We start from the raw sequence: 14,460 nt of genomic DNA, 5'->3' as shown, positions 1-14,460 counted from the left end.
TCTGTCGGCTGTTAGCCCAAAATAACTCATCACCTCAACATTATTTCTCATAAGAAATTACGTCATAGTTCTACGATGAACCATTTACCACGCACGTAACAGAAGTTTATGGGGACGGATACATGGATTAGAGGATTTGATGCATATTTCTTTGAGTCTATGATTTCTTAATAAGCAATGAATAAATCGTCCATCTCAGCGATTTTGGCGACGTCGGAAGTTTTTACACCAGAGCGATGACCCTGAGCTCTTGCTGGGTCAGACTGGCTGATCCCGGCGGGTTGCTCCCCCACTCCGCTTGACCTGGGTCAGGGCAGGGGGGGGGGCTGGATCCTAGCAGGAGACCCCATGGAGAGCGCGAAACCATGCTGTTCTGCTAATGGACGCCATTAAGGGATAAACTGCAGGGGAGGGAGGGGGAACATGAATATATGGGCGATGGGGAACACGTGTTGTGCGTTCATCGTGCGTTCAGCTCAATTCAGATTAAAGAACAGAGGGAGGCCGTGTCTGTGCTAGCGCCGTCTAGAGTCCAGGTCCGAAAGCTTTTTAGGTTTCCTTAAGACTCGATTACGAATCCAGACATTTTACATACTTGGTACTGGATCCGGTTAACAGAACCGGCCCCTGGAACCGGCTCTCTAGAACCGGTCCCTGGAACAGGTTCTATAGAACCATCTCCCTTAGCCTATGAGAGCAGGCGTTTCTGTTGATTGTTTTAAGAAGCATTTAAAAACTAAACGGCATAAAAAGGCTTTTACTCTGTAATTATGGTGTCTGGTCCCCTTGTCTGTGCAAATAACTGTCTCTCTTCCTTTTTTTAATCTTCATACATTCAGTTTTTTCCCTCTTATTTATTTTCTGCTGTTTTTTTATTGGCTTGTTTAATTCTAATGTCACTTAAACACGTTGTCAGTCTCTCTGAAAAGTTACTATAAATAATGATCAAAAATGATATTGTAATAATATATTCATCAGACCGCCAGGTCAGAGTGAAAGTGGCGTTAGTGGGACAAGTGTCCCCTGGACTGTGTACTGAATTCCAAACTAAAGATCTGATCAGAAAAGGGTCATTCAGTAGCTATTTGCGAGGACATGATAATCCCCTGTCTTCAGCTGTCAGACATTCACACCACTGCGGCCATGCTGTCAGCTGTCTCATTTGGCTGATCATGGATGGAAGGTGAATGTCTTCAGGATGGCTGTAGCACATCTTCAGCTGGGGTTCATCATGTAGTAAGACACATGATTGTGTGAAAGCCATTCCAGCTATCCACACAATCCTTCCCCGATGGCCCATATATCGTTGACTCACATTTGCTATTATTATGAAAGATTATGAATAATGAAGATCAAAAAAATACCATTACCCATTATTCTAATATAATTATTTGTGATTTGTTTTCCCAGGCTGATAATCACATCCTTCTGAGTTATCTGGTGGATTTTATAATTTGAAGGTTTGATGTATTCCGTTGGAGCGGTTAGCTGAATAATGGATACTAATGAATATTGGATAATTATAAATGATTAGTTATCGTACGCTGCAAAAGCCTCATTCACACACCATCACCTCGTTTATGTATTTATGTTGAATTACACATCAGAGAAGTAGCCAGACACACGACGGAGATGCAGCGCACCACAAACGCACACGCACACGCACACACACACACACACACAAACCCAATATTTGTCATTTTGGGAACAACAAAACGGCTTCCCTTACTGAACATCCGTCACCGAGCGAGAGACCAAACCGGTAGCGACAGCAACAGGAAGGGTGACAAAAAAAGCGTCGGATTTACCTGATGACCTCGCTGATGATGTCCGCCCCCACGCTGTGCGGCGACGGCGTTCCCCTCGGGACCACCAGCCCGGGGCCCCAACTCCCTTCCGGGGTGGTCGACGCCGCGACCTCCCCGCCTCGGTCGTCCGAGCGCGCCTCCCCCTTATCCTCTCCGTCGCGCGCGGCGCCATCCGGCTTGTAGGTGAAGATGATGGTGGGCTTCTGGCTGGGGTCTTCGGGCTTGGCCTCGGCGAACCAGTTCTGGCGCTGCTGGGGCGGCGGCGGCAGCACGTGGATGACGGTGCCGTCAAGCCCCACCAGGTTCCCCTTCTCCTTCTCCTTCTCCGCCTTCTCCTTCTGCTCGTCGTCCTGAATCCGCCGGCGGAAGAAGCTCTTGAAGGAGATCCAGCGTTTGGGTTTCGTGCTCTCGGCCGCCGCCCGCCTGCCGCCGCCGCCGCCGCCGTCGCCCGCGCCGCTCTCCCCGGCGCCGGGCCGCGTGGGGGAACCCGACGCCGGCGACTTGTTGCTCCAGTTGCCGAAGTGCCTCTGGAGGATTTTGGTGGCGTGGTACGGGGAGGAGGTGGAGCGAGGCGGGGGGAACGGGGCGCTGGGCTCCCCCTTCACCGGGCTGGACAGCGGCAGAGCGGCCGAGGCGCTGTGGGATTTGGGCAGCCCCCTCGAAGGCGTCTCCTGGGCGGGTTTGGAGGGAGTGCCGTCGGGGGAGCCGAACAGGGACTTGGGCCGGACGGGGCTCTCCGTGGCGTCGGGGGGCACGGCGTAGAGCTCCTCCGAGCTGAACGTCTTGGATTTTTCCGAGGGAGACTCTGGAGGGGAGTGCGGGGGTTGGATGGACGCCACGATCTGGGAGAGCACGGCGCTGGCCTCCTGGCGGTGGCCCGCCCCCGCCCCGAAGGATACGGACAGGTCTGCGGCGACAGATGACCCATCACTCCTCTGGCCGGACGGCGCCACTGCAGTGGCGGCAGGGCTGCATTTGGGTAGGCTCACGGCACAGGTGAGAGGACTTGCTGCGGCGGCCGGACTAGTGGGAGAGGCGACGGCACTTAAGTCGCTGCTCAGTACAGTGCTTGCACTCACGGTGCTAGGGTCTGTAGTGGTCCTGGGTTGAACGTTCATCATCGTGGGCAGGGCTTCGGGCTGAGCCTTCAGCCCCTCGGCAGCGGCTCTTTCGGAGGTTCCCTTGCCGGAGAGAGTTTTATCTGTGGAGCTGGACTGGACGCTCTCAGAAGACCCGATCTCCTCGTAGGTGTGGCTGGTCACTCTGCCGCCGGCCACTCTGCCTCCGGGCCCTTTGGCCGGCGGCAGCTCGCCGCTGAGTCCCAGGAAGCTACTGTACACCTCCAGGTTATCGTACGCGTAGGCGCACGGGTTGATGACGATGGGAACCTTGACGGCGTTATTGTAACTGCGCGCATAGGCCGGCTCGTCGCGAATGATGATGGGAAAAGGCGGCATCCCGGCGTTGTTAAAGCTATTGAACTTGATTTCCGACAAGTTGGGCGATTTCACAGGGATGGTGCGGGACGAGGACAGCCCGGAGATGGGGGACGTGGGGGCCGACTTGTGGCTGCAGTGTCGCGGGGGGACGGCCGGGCCGTGTGCGCTCCCTGACCCGTGGTCTATCTTGGCGATTTTCTGGCGTGGGCTCGTGCTGGACGTCCACACCTCTTGGTACCGAATGCTCCCGCTGGCTTTCCGGCGGGCGTTCACCGGCAACACCGCCGTTGGGGGCATCACCGGAGACGCGGGGGAAGAAGGGGACGCCGGGAAGGACGGAGAGAGCGGCTGACGCAGAGGGCCCGGGAACGCCGCGGGGCTCAGGGGGCTTCTTTTCGTCTTCGACGCGGGGTCAGGGGTCTGCTCTTCTTTGGTCGTCATGGATGCAGAAACGTCGACCACAGTGTAGGGCTTGCAAATGAGAGACTTCTCCAGGTTGACCACCCGGTACGGGTACCCGGTGACCACCTGCTCCTCCGTGGGACTGAAGCTAATGGTGACGGGTTGACCCGGTAGGGCCTGAGGCATCGGCGCGCCTTCCTTGCCTCCCTGCTCCTCCAGCCGGATGGCGAGCACGGCAGTGTGCGTCTCGGTCATCCTGAACGGGCTCTGCGGCGCCGACCTGGGGTCGGGCGGCGCCTTAGCCTCAAAAGGCTTGTGGAGAGCGTGTGGAGCCGCCGAGGGAGAGTTCACGCCGTCCGGGTGGCCACAGGGGGCGCTGCTCCCGCTGCTCGAGGCCGTGCGGGAATCCCCCGGGAGGGACGAGGAGGACTCGGGCGAAGTGGTGGACTCCGAGGTGGAGACGAAGCCGCTGCCCAGCACGTCGCCCTGTCCGTAGGCCATCGGAGCGCCGTTGGAGTCCAGAGAGGGGTAGCCGTTGAGGATCTCGTCGTAGCTGTCGTCGTAGTCCACGGCGCATATCCTTTGCAGCGAGCGGTTCCGCAGCGGCACCGTGTTCCACTTCTTCCCGGCGGCGAAGTGCACCGGCGACAGCGTGGCCGCGCGGAATACCGAGAAGCGCGGTTGGCCCCGCATGCGGATCGCCATGGCCAGCATCTCCTCGTCACTCTCGTCCCAACTGTCTTGTTCGTTGCCCTCATCGTCTTCCTCGTGCTCCTCTTCGCTCTCCTCCTCTTCCTCGTCGTCCTCCTCATCCTCGCTGGAAAACTCCGGATAGCAGTAGCGCCCGCCCTCGGCACTGATGACCTCAGTGCTGTTGTTGAGGGAGACCTTTTTCTGGCCAGACCCTCCACTGCCAACGCTTTGACCCATGGCCAGGCAGCTCGCGGCCTGAAGACCCCTTTCTAGGGACCGCCGGTATGACGTACTGATGCGTCCGAGGAAGAGGTCCCTGGAGCCGGACAGGGGACAGAGGCCGGGGCCCGGCCCCAGGCCGACGATCTCTTTGAGAACGTCGGTCAGTCCGCTGTTGTTGTTGTTGTTCCCGAACGGGGCCAGGGGGCTGAGCGGTCCGTAACCCTCTATCTCCCCCCCTCCTCCTATACCCTCACCCTCGTTGTTGTTGTTGGGCCCGGCAGGCCTCTTGCGATTCAGCCCGTTGCGGTTCCAGACCGTGAAGGCTGATGTCTTGCCCTGCTCCCCAGCACTGGGTGGACGCTGCGGCTGCTGCTGCTGGCGCTGCTGGTGCTCGTGGTGCTGGAGGTTGCCTTCCGGATCCAGATCCGTGGAGGCGCACGGCAGCATCATGGTGGGCTTGACGGCGATGGTGGGCTTCTTGGCCACCGGCGGCCGGAAGTGGCCCGAGCGAGCGGCCACTCCGCCGGGCCTCTGGGGGGCGTTGGTGAGCTCCGGGTTGGACCTGGCTCCCACAGAAGGCTGGTTCTGGTTCTGCTGCTGGTTCTGCAGCGGGGGGGAAAGCCTGTGCTCCGACGGGGCCTTCCTCACGCTGCTCTGAGGCTGGAGATGGTGCAGACTCTTGGGCTTGAAGCAGTTCTTGCACTCGCCCGGCTTCCACACGTGCTCAGTGAAGGAGCTGCAGGCTGACATGGCTGCAGATGCGGTGAGGCGGAGTCAGTGGACAGGAAATCCCTCCATGGAGCCACAGGTCACCGGAATGGACCCTGGACCAGCGAACCTGGACTGTGCTCTACACCCCGGTCCTCTCACGCACGGGTCACTGGACCTGAATCACAACGACAAACAGAAAAGCACATGTATTTAGTGAGGATAAACAATATATTTAATCAATAATCTGTATATTTATTCACGCACGCAAAATACCTGAAACATGCACAAATGCACACTGGATATATAAAAAGCGCATACAACGATTATACAAGGAGGGAAAATTGTGAAACAAGAGAAGGGAAACGCATCTTCATTTCCAGTAGGTGGCAGTATTTCTCTATTTTGCAGCTGGTCCGCTTGCAGAGAGGGTCAACTGACATGTTAGTCAGAGAAGTTGTCCTTTTCCAATTATTTTCAATATTCTTTTGCATTTCATTGATGTTAGTGGTGGGCCCTCTGGGTAGAATGGAAAATGTTGCATTGAATTGTGAAATTTTCTAATTTCTGTTGGCCATATCCCAGTCTGATGAGGAACTCAAACAAAGACAGTCTCTGAAGCCAGACAATTTGAAAAATATAGCAAAGTGATCAAGATGAAAGATGAATCAACAGTTTCATAAACAAATTGAAGAGACGTGTGAATGAATTAAGTCCCAAGTGTTTGATCAAGAGCACAAACCAGCTAACACAAAAGAAAGGCTCTCAAAGCTAAAGTGAACCGAAGATGAACACCCACCATTTCACCCTCCATGACTGAACAAATACCTAACTACCAGACTGCATAATTACTTAAAAATAAACATAACCTAGAAAAGAATAAAGAGTGCGGGAGGACTGAAACTATTTTCTAGAGTTTCCATTGCACTCGTCTGGAATATATCCCTTTTTGTTCCAGAACGTTCAGGTACATTGGCTGCTGGATACTTTTTGGGGGGAAAACGATTTCCATCCGGTAATATACACCCTGCAGATGACAGTTGGGCCATGACTCAGCAGGAACACCGTTGGGCTGATGCGCGTTTGTGAGCGTGTGTCTATCCATCCACCACCAGGGATACAGCAGGGCTGAGATCCTGTGCAGAAGGACACCGGGAACTCCCTGCAGCCGAGAAAACCTAGGGATGGGGATTTTTATCCTGTTGCACCCCCTGACCGGCCACATCCCGACAGGAAAGCAATGGCCAAAGCCCTTCGCGTGACTGATGTGATGAGCGAGTGTTGACGTTGAATGCGTGATGTCATACGTGGGTTTGTGATGGTGGGATTTTCTTGATAACAGCGCCACACCTTTTTTGAGAAGGGCGGGGTTATAGCGGAGAGGACAGGACAATGATAGCCTGACAGCAACTCCAAAGAGACACCGGCCAATCAGAGCACAGAGAGTGGCTAAGTGGCTATTGCTCCAACCAAGTAGGCTCCCTTTATGATGACAGATTATCATCATTACCATTGATTATCGCCCTGTAGCACTCACACAACCCTTGTGATGACAATGTTTGAGGCAAAAAAAGGGAGGTCCTATAGCCATGACCCAATGCAGATATCACCCTCCCCGGTTTCCCTACAGCACAGGCGGGTCCGTGGTGATGGGGTTGTAGGTGGGAGAGCACGGTGTCAAAGAAGCCTATCTTCCTTATACTAGCAGTGGCTTTGGATAAAAAGGTCTACCATCAAAAGGCTTATAATTAAAATAATGGACCACTCATAACGACCTGGACGTCAACCTGCTCTGGAGCGTCTCAAGACAACCAAGGAGTTTTTGAGGTGCTGAAAAAGACACGTGGGCGCCTTGTCTTCCAACCCGTCTAACCCCTCCAACAAGTCACTGGTTTCTGCTGGAGCACTCGTCCACCTCCTCCAACAGCTGGGGAAGGACTAGGGTCATAAACACGCAGCGCTTCCCCTCAGTCGCCACAACAACCACCCTAAACTATCTCCCAATTCCAGGTTTCTGTGCTCCAAGTGAAGGCTTAAAGACAGACCAGGGACTAGATTTAAGACTCTGTTTTTGTACGAGATCACAAAACATCATGTCATACGAAAGCTTCTTCCAGAAGGTCGAAATGAAAATCAAAATGGTAAGCAATGGTGGAAGACAGCAACGTGCTTGTTGTGACAATTCAAGGAAGCACAAGATACTCGTTTGAACACATCTAATGCATTATGCAAATGTAAGTTTGTGCTGCACTCCACAAAAACACAATTCTCTGTTAGTGGAGCATCTTTGGCAGGAACACAAAGACAACGTGCTCGTTCAGATTTGTGAATTTTAGCCAGGATGGGAAGGTAATGGTATCATCTATTTTGAAAAGAATAACTTTACTTGAACAAGAAACACTTTTTGCTTTAACTTCATGGTCAAGATACTTGAGAAACTAGAAGGAAAGTATATAAAAAATAGCACAAATATATTTTTTATACACATGAAATAAACCAACTGAATTACAAGTGTATTAGTCCTCCAACACATAGCTAGAGGTATTGTTTCTCTATAAACAAATTCCATTAACATATTGGTTTGGCTATTGCCATTGGATAATACCAATATAATCTTTGGAAAAAAGTAGGATTCATTTGAATCTTCTAGCCAAGGGCATAGCAGCGCGTAAGGTTGCTAAGGGAAAAGGCTTTGTAACATCTAATCCAAGAAAATAATGACTCAATATCATTTTCATCATTCATGTAGTCGCTTAAACACTGCCCTGGAGGCGTAGCACAAAGGAAAAACACAGTCACTCACAACTATGTAATCACCTTCATAGGCGCTTATAAATCCGAGTCAAGTGGCAATTCTACTGTGATTCATGATTTCGATTCGTGACTTCAATCAGACCCCCCCCCTTCAGTTAAATATAAGTACCTGCTCACTGGGCGATCAGCAGTTTGTAATCACAGATATTATCAAACAGACTTGCGTATTGGAAAGGTCATTTTCATGGTAATTTCATTATTGTAATAAATATAAATACATAAACTGTGTGCTAATCCTTGTACATCCCTAATTACAATTGTAAACAAGATAAAAAAGAAATGCAATGATTTACACATTCAAAATATCTTATATCTTACACCTAATATTTATGATGGTTCCATAATGCACTTTCCATTATTCTAATGATTGTTATTTTCCAAACAATCAGTGTCCACGCCACTGTCAGGTGATTACCAATAACAAATCCATATTTATATGGATTATATCCCTTTCCTTTGTAAAACCCTTTTCTTTTGGGAATGTTCAGGGACTTTGTTTTCCTTTTTAAATTCTGGAATCTGGATTGGTGCAAGGCTTCACAGTGGGAAAACAACAGCACTTATAAATATAACTTATGAAAGCACAAAGGCAAACCAGGCTGTCTCTATTCCAGTCGCACAGCGGGGTGGCAAAAACACTGAGTAGGAGTATATTAGTAATGTGCAGAGACACAGCCTTCTGCACGGCCATGTGAGGCCATGTCCACACAGTTCACACTATGGTGTCACGACAATTGTCTGGGGATTTTAATACTGTTCTTCTGTTGCATGTGTGCTTCTGAAGTTCTGAAAGGACAATAAATGCTGGACACCTTTGTGGGCACCCGGGCGTGCGTGTGTGCGCATGGCTGTATTCGTACGTGTGTGTGTAAATGTGTCAATGTACAATAAAGAACTTGGCTGCTCCATCCAGTATCTCTAAGCGGTGTCTGGCATACATTCTGGGAGACGGGTGGTGATGTGTGAGGAGGCCCACAGGCACTTGTGCGGCATTCCTCCTTCAGTGACAAAAACCACCACAACAGTCCCACCACTGACACACACAAATCATCCCAGAAACCAACAAAGCCCTTTTTCTTTTTCTTTTTTTATATCCAGTCTCCAATGGACCGGATCGTTCTAGAACGTTCCGAGAGTTCCAGATGTGGCGTGATTCCATTGTTAGCCCGGTCCCTCCGACTCCTCCCACTGTGTGAGTGAGAGGAGTGAATAACATCACACACACCACCACAATACCACCGTGAATAGCACGAATGAAACAATAATCCAAGAAACGTGTTTTCATCCAAGCAAAAATAATCCTTAGACAAAGGCCTGGTACACCAGAATGTTGTAGAACAGCCTGAACACACTGCGTGAGAGAGGTCACAGCGGTAGAGTACCTGTGTACCTGTGTACCTGTCAGGTAAGAGATACTTTCACACAGGAGGGGGGTGTGAAGAGGCAGTTGACGACATGCCCTTGAGCCAGGGAGTGTTTGAACACCACATCTGCTGTACGGCAGCCAGCACATCGCCCCAGAGACCGTGGAGGACAGGTCACTGGCTCAGTAAAACGGGCAATCTGTATCGGATATTCATCTGTTACTGCTATTTCTGTCTTCCGCTGGAAGATTGATGGATATTTTTCCCATTATTGAACTATTCGCTGGCATGGTTTCGGCCTCCTCTAACTTTAAGGATCAATATAACTTTGTAGGCATGATGATTAATGACTAAATACTTCTTCAATGATATTCAGAATAGCTGCAACACACGGTCAGTATTACTTTATAGCTCCACACACCATTTCAATTACGACAATATAAATGGTAATGTTCCTCCTATGAAAGTGCTCTCTGAGAGCATGAAATAGCATGTGGAGTCAGTCATAAGCAGCAGACGAGCATGTCAGCTTGTGTTCATCAACCAGTACGTTTCAGCTAGCCTGGAACCACATGTGCCCCGCGCACACACAAACACACACACACAAAGACAGACAGACAGACAGACAGACAGACAGACAGACAGACAGACAGACAGACAGACAGACAGACAGACAGACAGACAGACAGACAGACAGACAGACAGACAGACAGACAGACAGACAGACAGACAGACAGACAGACAGACAGACAAGACAGACAAGACAGACAAGACAGACACCTCGTGTTCATTCAATTGATCTTGAAACAGGGAGAGCAAAGTATCAAGATGTCGGCTGGGATATTTGTGACTCTGGCTGTCCGTCTTGATAGGTTACCGTAGATTAGAAAAACTCAACATCCCCTTTACAGCAAGGGGACATTTAACGATACTCTTGTGAACAACCAGAGCTAAACCCTGAAACTAGTTTTTCCACATTATTGATGATCACATCTGGGGGCAGGGTTTGGCTCGCACATCAGGCTTATCAGATTTCTAATGACGCTGGTGTGGAGTTACTCAGGCTAACAGGTGGCCCATCATAAAGTGATTCATGGGCAGCTGAACGAGCCTCCAAAAACAACCCCAAACTAATCTGCACATTCATGGCACGCCAGTTCATCATCTCATCATCTGGGAGCAAATCCACAATCTCATAAATATATATATAGATAGACATATTAAATAAATTTGATTCATGCAAGTATAAAGATTATTTGATCCCACAATATTTTGTTGAGTTGACAAAAAAAAGAAACACAGAATAAACCAGAAAGGTCAATGTAATCTCGTCACTGTAATCTGGTCCAAAAGTAGGCGCTGTGCTTTATTCGCATAATGTTAGTCATAGCAATCAACTATGTTCGGTTTGACAGCGTTCATTGAAGAATCAGTGAGGATCTGTAAAACCCGAACCAACGTTAAACCTATACATAAACCACACTTAATACAAATCGCACAAAGCAAAATGGACATCATGCCGACCTCACACTTTTAACACAGTAGCAATATTTGTTGAATCGCAATATATATGGTGCGGAACTCAGGGTCGCTGTACTATCGTTTAGTGAGGTCCCTGCCGGTTCCAGTAACTACAATCTGAAATTTCACAATAACAGCACTTCACATCACATGCCAGGTATTCATTTCTTGAAAAATCTAGATCTATTGAGCTCCGTTTACTGTACATTATACAGATCTCGGGAGCTCCATTTACTGTACTGTACTGTAATGGAGACCTGGTTAGCTCCGTTTACTGTACAAGCCTTTCCTTGCCTTGCCTACATTATAGAGACCTGATTAGCTCAGTTTACTGTACATTATAGAAACCTGGTGAGCTCCATTTACTGTGCATTACACAATGACATTGATCTGGTGAACTACTTTAGGCTGGACGCCATTACATTTGGCTCGAAGCCGAGAGAAGGACAGAATAATTGAGCTGGATATACTGGAGACAAAAATGGGTAAAAAACAGAGACCATGAACGATATTGGATGAAAAAAAAAGGGACTGGACTGGACAGCTTTCCGTATTTGACATTGACAAGTCATCTGTATCTGTTGTTACCACAAAACCAGGCATTATACTTCTAGAGCTGTATAGCTGTATAATAGACCATACGGACCATTGTGGACGTTTCTAAGGAAAACCCGGTCACCAGCTTGGGAATCAACCCGTTCTCTGTAGTGCAGTGAAGGGTAAGGCTTTGCTACGGGTCGTGGGCTTCGGCCTCCATGTCTGAGTGCCATAATGTTGTGACATCCCTCAAAGTGAGAGAGAAAATCGAATGAACGCGTGGAAACTGAAAAGGGAAAAGGTTGTTTCTGTTTCAAAAAGCTGTCGCTCTCTGGGAAAACGCTTTTCCTCCGCAACAGTAAAACACCCTGCCAGGCTCACATTCAAGGTCTGCTCGTACGGGAATGTTTCCATAACATACCCAAAGCGCACTATAAATTATAGACAACACTGAGAAGAATTGATTCAAATAAAACACCTGTCCACAAACGTCAGCCGATCTGTTGTTGTTAATGGATTCGCTCTGAGCCCATATCCCCCACAAGACCGTCTGTTTGGTTTGCGGTTTGTCGAGGATTTTGCCGATGTTCGCACGTTATTAATCTGTGGGTGCGAGGCCAGCAGGATTACATTTAAAGCCATTAAATGGCCAATACGTTAAAGGGAAACAGATCCATTCACCTCCAAAATGACGCAGGAGGCAACAGTGGGAAAAAACTATAACCGATTCAAACTCCTCAAGTACACGTGACTACAAAGTAGCCTTATCCTTCTTCACCATTCGATTATTTGAAAGAAAATTTTATGTCCATAAAGGTTCAACACAGTGTTACGCGATAGAGAGGGACAGCATGCCATGGTTTCATAGGGGATCCATACTACCTCCATTACTCTAAGTATGATGGCCTTTCACTGAACCGAAACATTGATTTGACAATTATGGAGTTCAGCCAATGGCTCAGGGTCATGCCTCCAACCATAGGGGATTTGAATCCCTAGAATAGGTAAAATATGAAACATATTATAATAACGTTTATCGGTGACACGGATCGATTCTACCTAACGAGGCATAAATAAACATGTGTCCCACCCGCCAGAGAAAGAGAGAGTCCATTTAGTGACTGTGAGCCACTGTTAGCCTCATCAATGAAACCACTGATGCATCCTAATGCTAAATACCAAACATTGATCACCAACCACAGAAGAATGCGACTGCAATTTCTGCAAGTCATTGGAGAGGTCCACGGCCAGCCAGCCAAAATAGAAGCGGACAGAAAGGGCATTCATCACAGCCAGCATACTTATCCAAGCCATTTCACATCGCCCACATGATTAGGATGCACGGAGGGCTTGCCAATGGGTCATCAATATGGATGATATACAAGAGGCCGGCAGAGTGCAATGGACTGTATCAGCTGTGATGTGACACACGCTTCTAAGTGGCTGGGCGTGTGTGTCTGTGTGTGTGTGTGTGTGTGTGTGTGTGTGTGTGTGTGTGTGTGTGTGTGTGTGTGTGCGTGTGTGTGTGTGTGCGTGTGTGTGTGTGTGCGTGTGTGTGTGTTTGTGTGAGAGCTGCTCGATTATGGGAAAATCATAATCACGATTATTATGGTCAATATTGAAATTACGATTATTCAAACGATTATTCAATACGACGGGTGTGTGTGTGTGTGTGTGTGTGTGTGTGTGTGTGTGTGTGCGTGTGACTGTGTGTAGGTGTGCGTGTGACTGTGTGTAGGTGTGTGTGTGTGTGTGTATGTGTGTGTGCGTGTGACTGTGTGTGTGTGTGTGTGTGTGTGTGTGTGTGTGTGTGTGTGTGCGTTGGCGTGTGTGTGACTCAGAATATTGGATTAGAAGGATAAAGTGCGATAAGCATCACAATAAGCAACATGTGGACCAAGAGAGACCGCAGAGTAAACACAACCATGCAGAAGGGAGCGGGCACGCCCCCACACACACACACACACACACACACACACACACACACACACACACACACACACACACACACACACACACACACACACACACACACACACACACACCTAGGGAGCCGGCTCCTCTAGGCCAGCTCTAGTTGTTTTAAGGTCTCTGGTCGGCGCTGAGCAAACAACTCAAAGTCGTCTATTAAGGCTTTTGTAGCGCTGGCATTGACGAAGAGCGGAGATTAACCTGTCAGCTAAACAACCTCATTAATAGCGGGCCCCTCTTCCTGTGCTTTAAACTTTACCTACGAATAATGTATGGAGACATAAAGGACACCCTCAATGCACTGCACTCTCCCCAACACTGAGTTTCAATCATCAACCTCCAGACCAATTAGGCTATGGCCAGAAGTGCATGGAGTTCTTCAGTAGAGCTCTATCGTTTTTAAAGGCCAAAAGCATTCCAGAGGCCTCCCAGACACGGCAATTACTACGATTAGTCCAATAAAAACAACCACTCTGCAGTAAGTCCATTAATCGGACGGGCGCCGTTATATTTTTGATTTCTTTGCCTCTCCCTAGTCATTTGAAGTCGGTAACATTTCAAAGCAGAAGAAGCAACGGATGCTGTCACAATAGAAGCGCCCTTTATTTGATGCATCTTTAAGCAGCTGTCTGAGTCTAAATCCGAGACAACTTAAACTCTTATTCTGCGATTCTCCCCCTTCCTTTGACTCCTTCCCCCTCATCCAACCCCATCAATCACTCAAACAGAACATTCTTTGGCGTCAGGCAAACAGTCGCTTGCATAACACTCGCCAGGCTCCACGACTGCAGAAACTATCATCTTCTCCGGAGAAATGAAAAGATAATGGGTTAGGAAGTGGAAGTTTATCAGAGTGCAAAAAAAGACAACAGATGTGGAGGAAGAGATAGGGACACGAGAGCAAGAGAGACAGCGAGAGACTCAAAGTGGAGGCTCTGACGTGCACAGAGAAGGAAAAAACATTACAGGGGTAGACATTTC

At 49.1% G+C, this 14,460-nt stretch overlaps 1 protein-coding gene across 2 annotated transcripts in view; it reads right to left on the bottom strand.

Moving 5' to 3' along the window:
- peak1 (pseudopodium-enriched atypical kinase 1) overlaps positions 1-14,460 on the bottom strand; it is a 78,187-nt gene that overhangs the window by 19,965 nt on the left and 43,762 nt on the right. For both annotated transcript variants that reach the window (XM_079743794.1, XM_079743795.1), the window contains one exon: positions 1,809-5,450. In XM_079743794.1, coding sequence (XP_079599920.1) covers positions 1,809-5,314 — 3,506 coding nt within the window. In that variant the 5' untranslated portion in view covers positions 5,315-5,450. The remainder of the gene's footprint in view (positions 1-1,808; positions 5,451-14,460) is intronic.

Source organism: Pollachius pollachius (genome assembly GCF_949987615.1).
Source record: "Pollachius pollachius genome assembly, chromosome: 9".
Lineage (NCBI taxonomy): Eukaryota > Metazoa > Chordata > Actinopteri > Gadiformes > Gadidae > Pollachius > Pollachius pollachius.
Note: the sequence above shows the minus strand (reverse complement) of the source record. Positions and strands in the feature narration are given on the sequence as shown.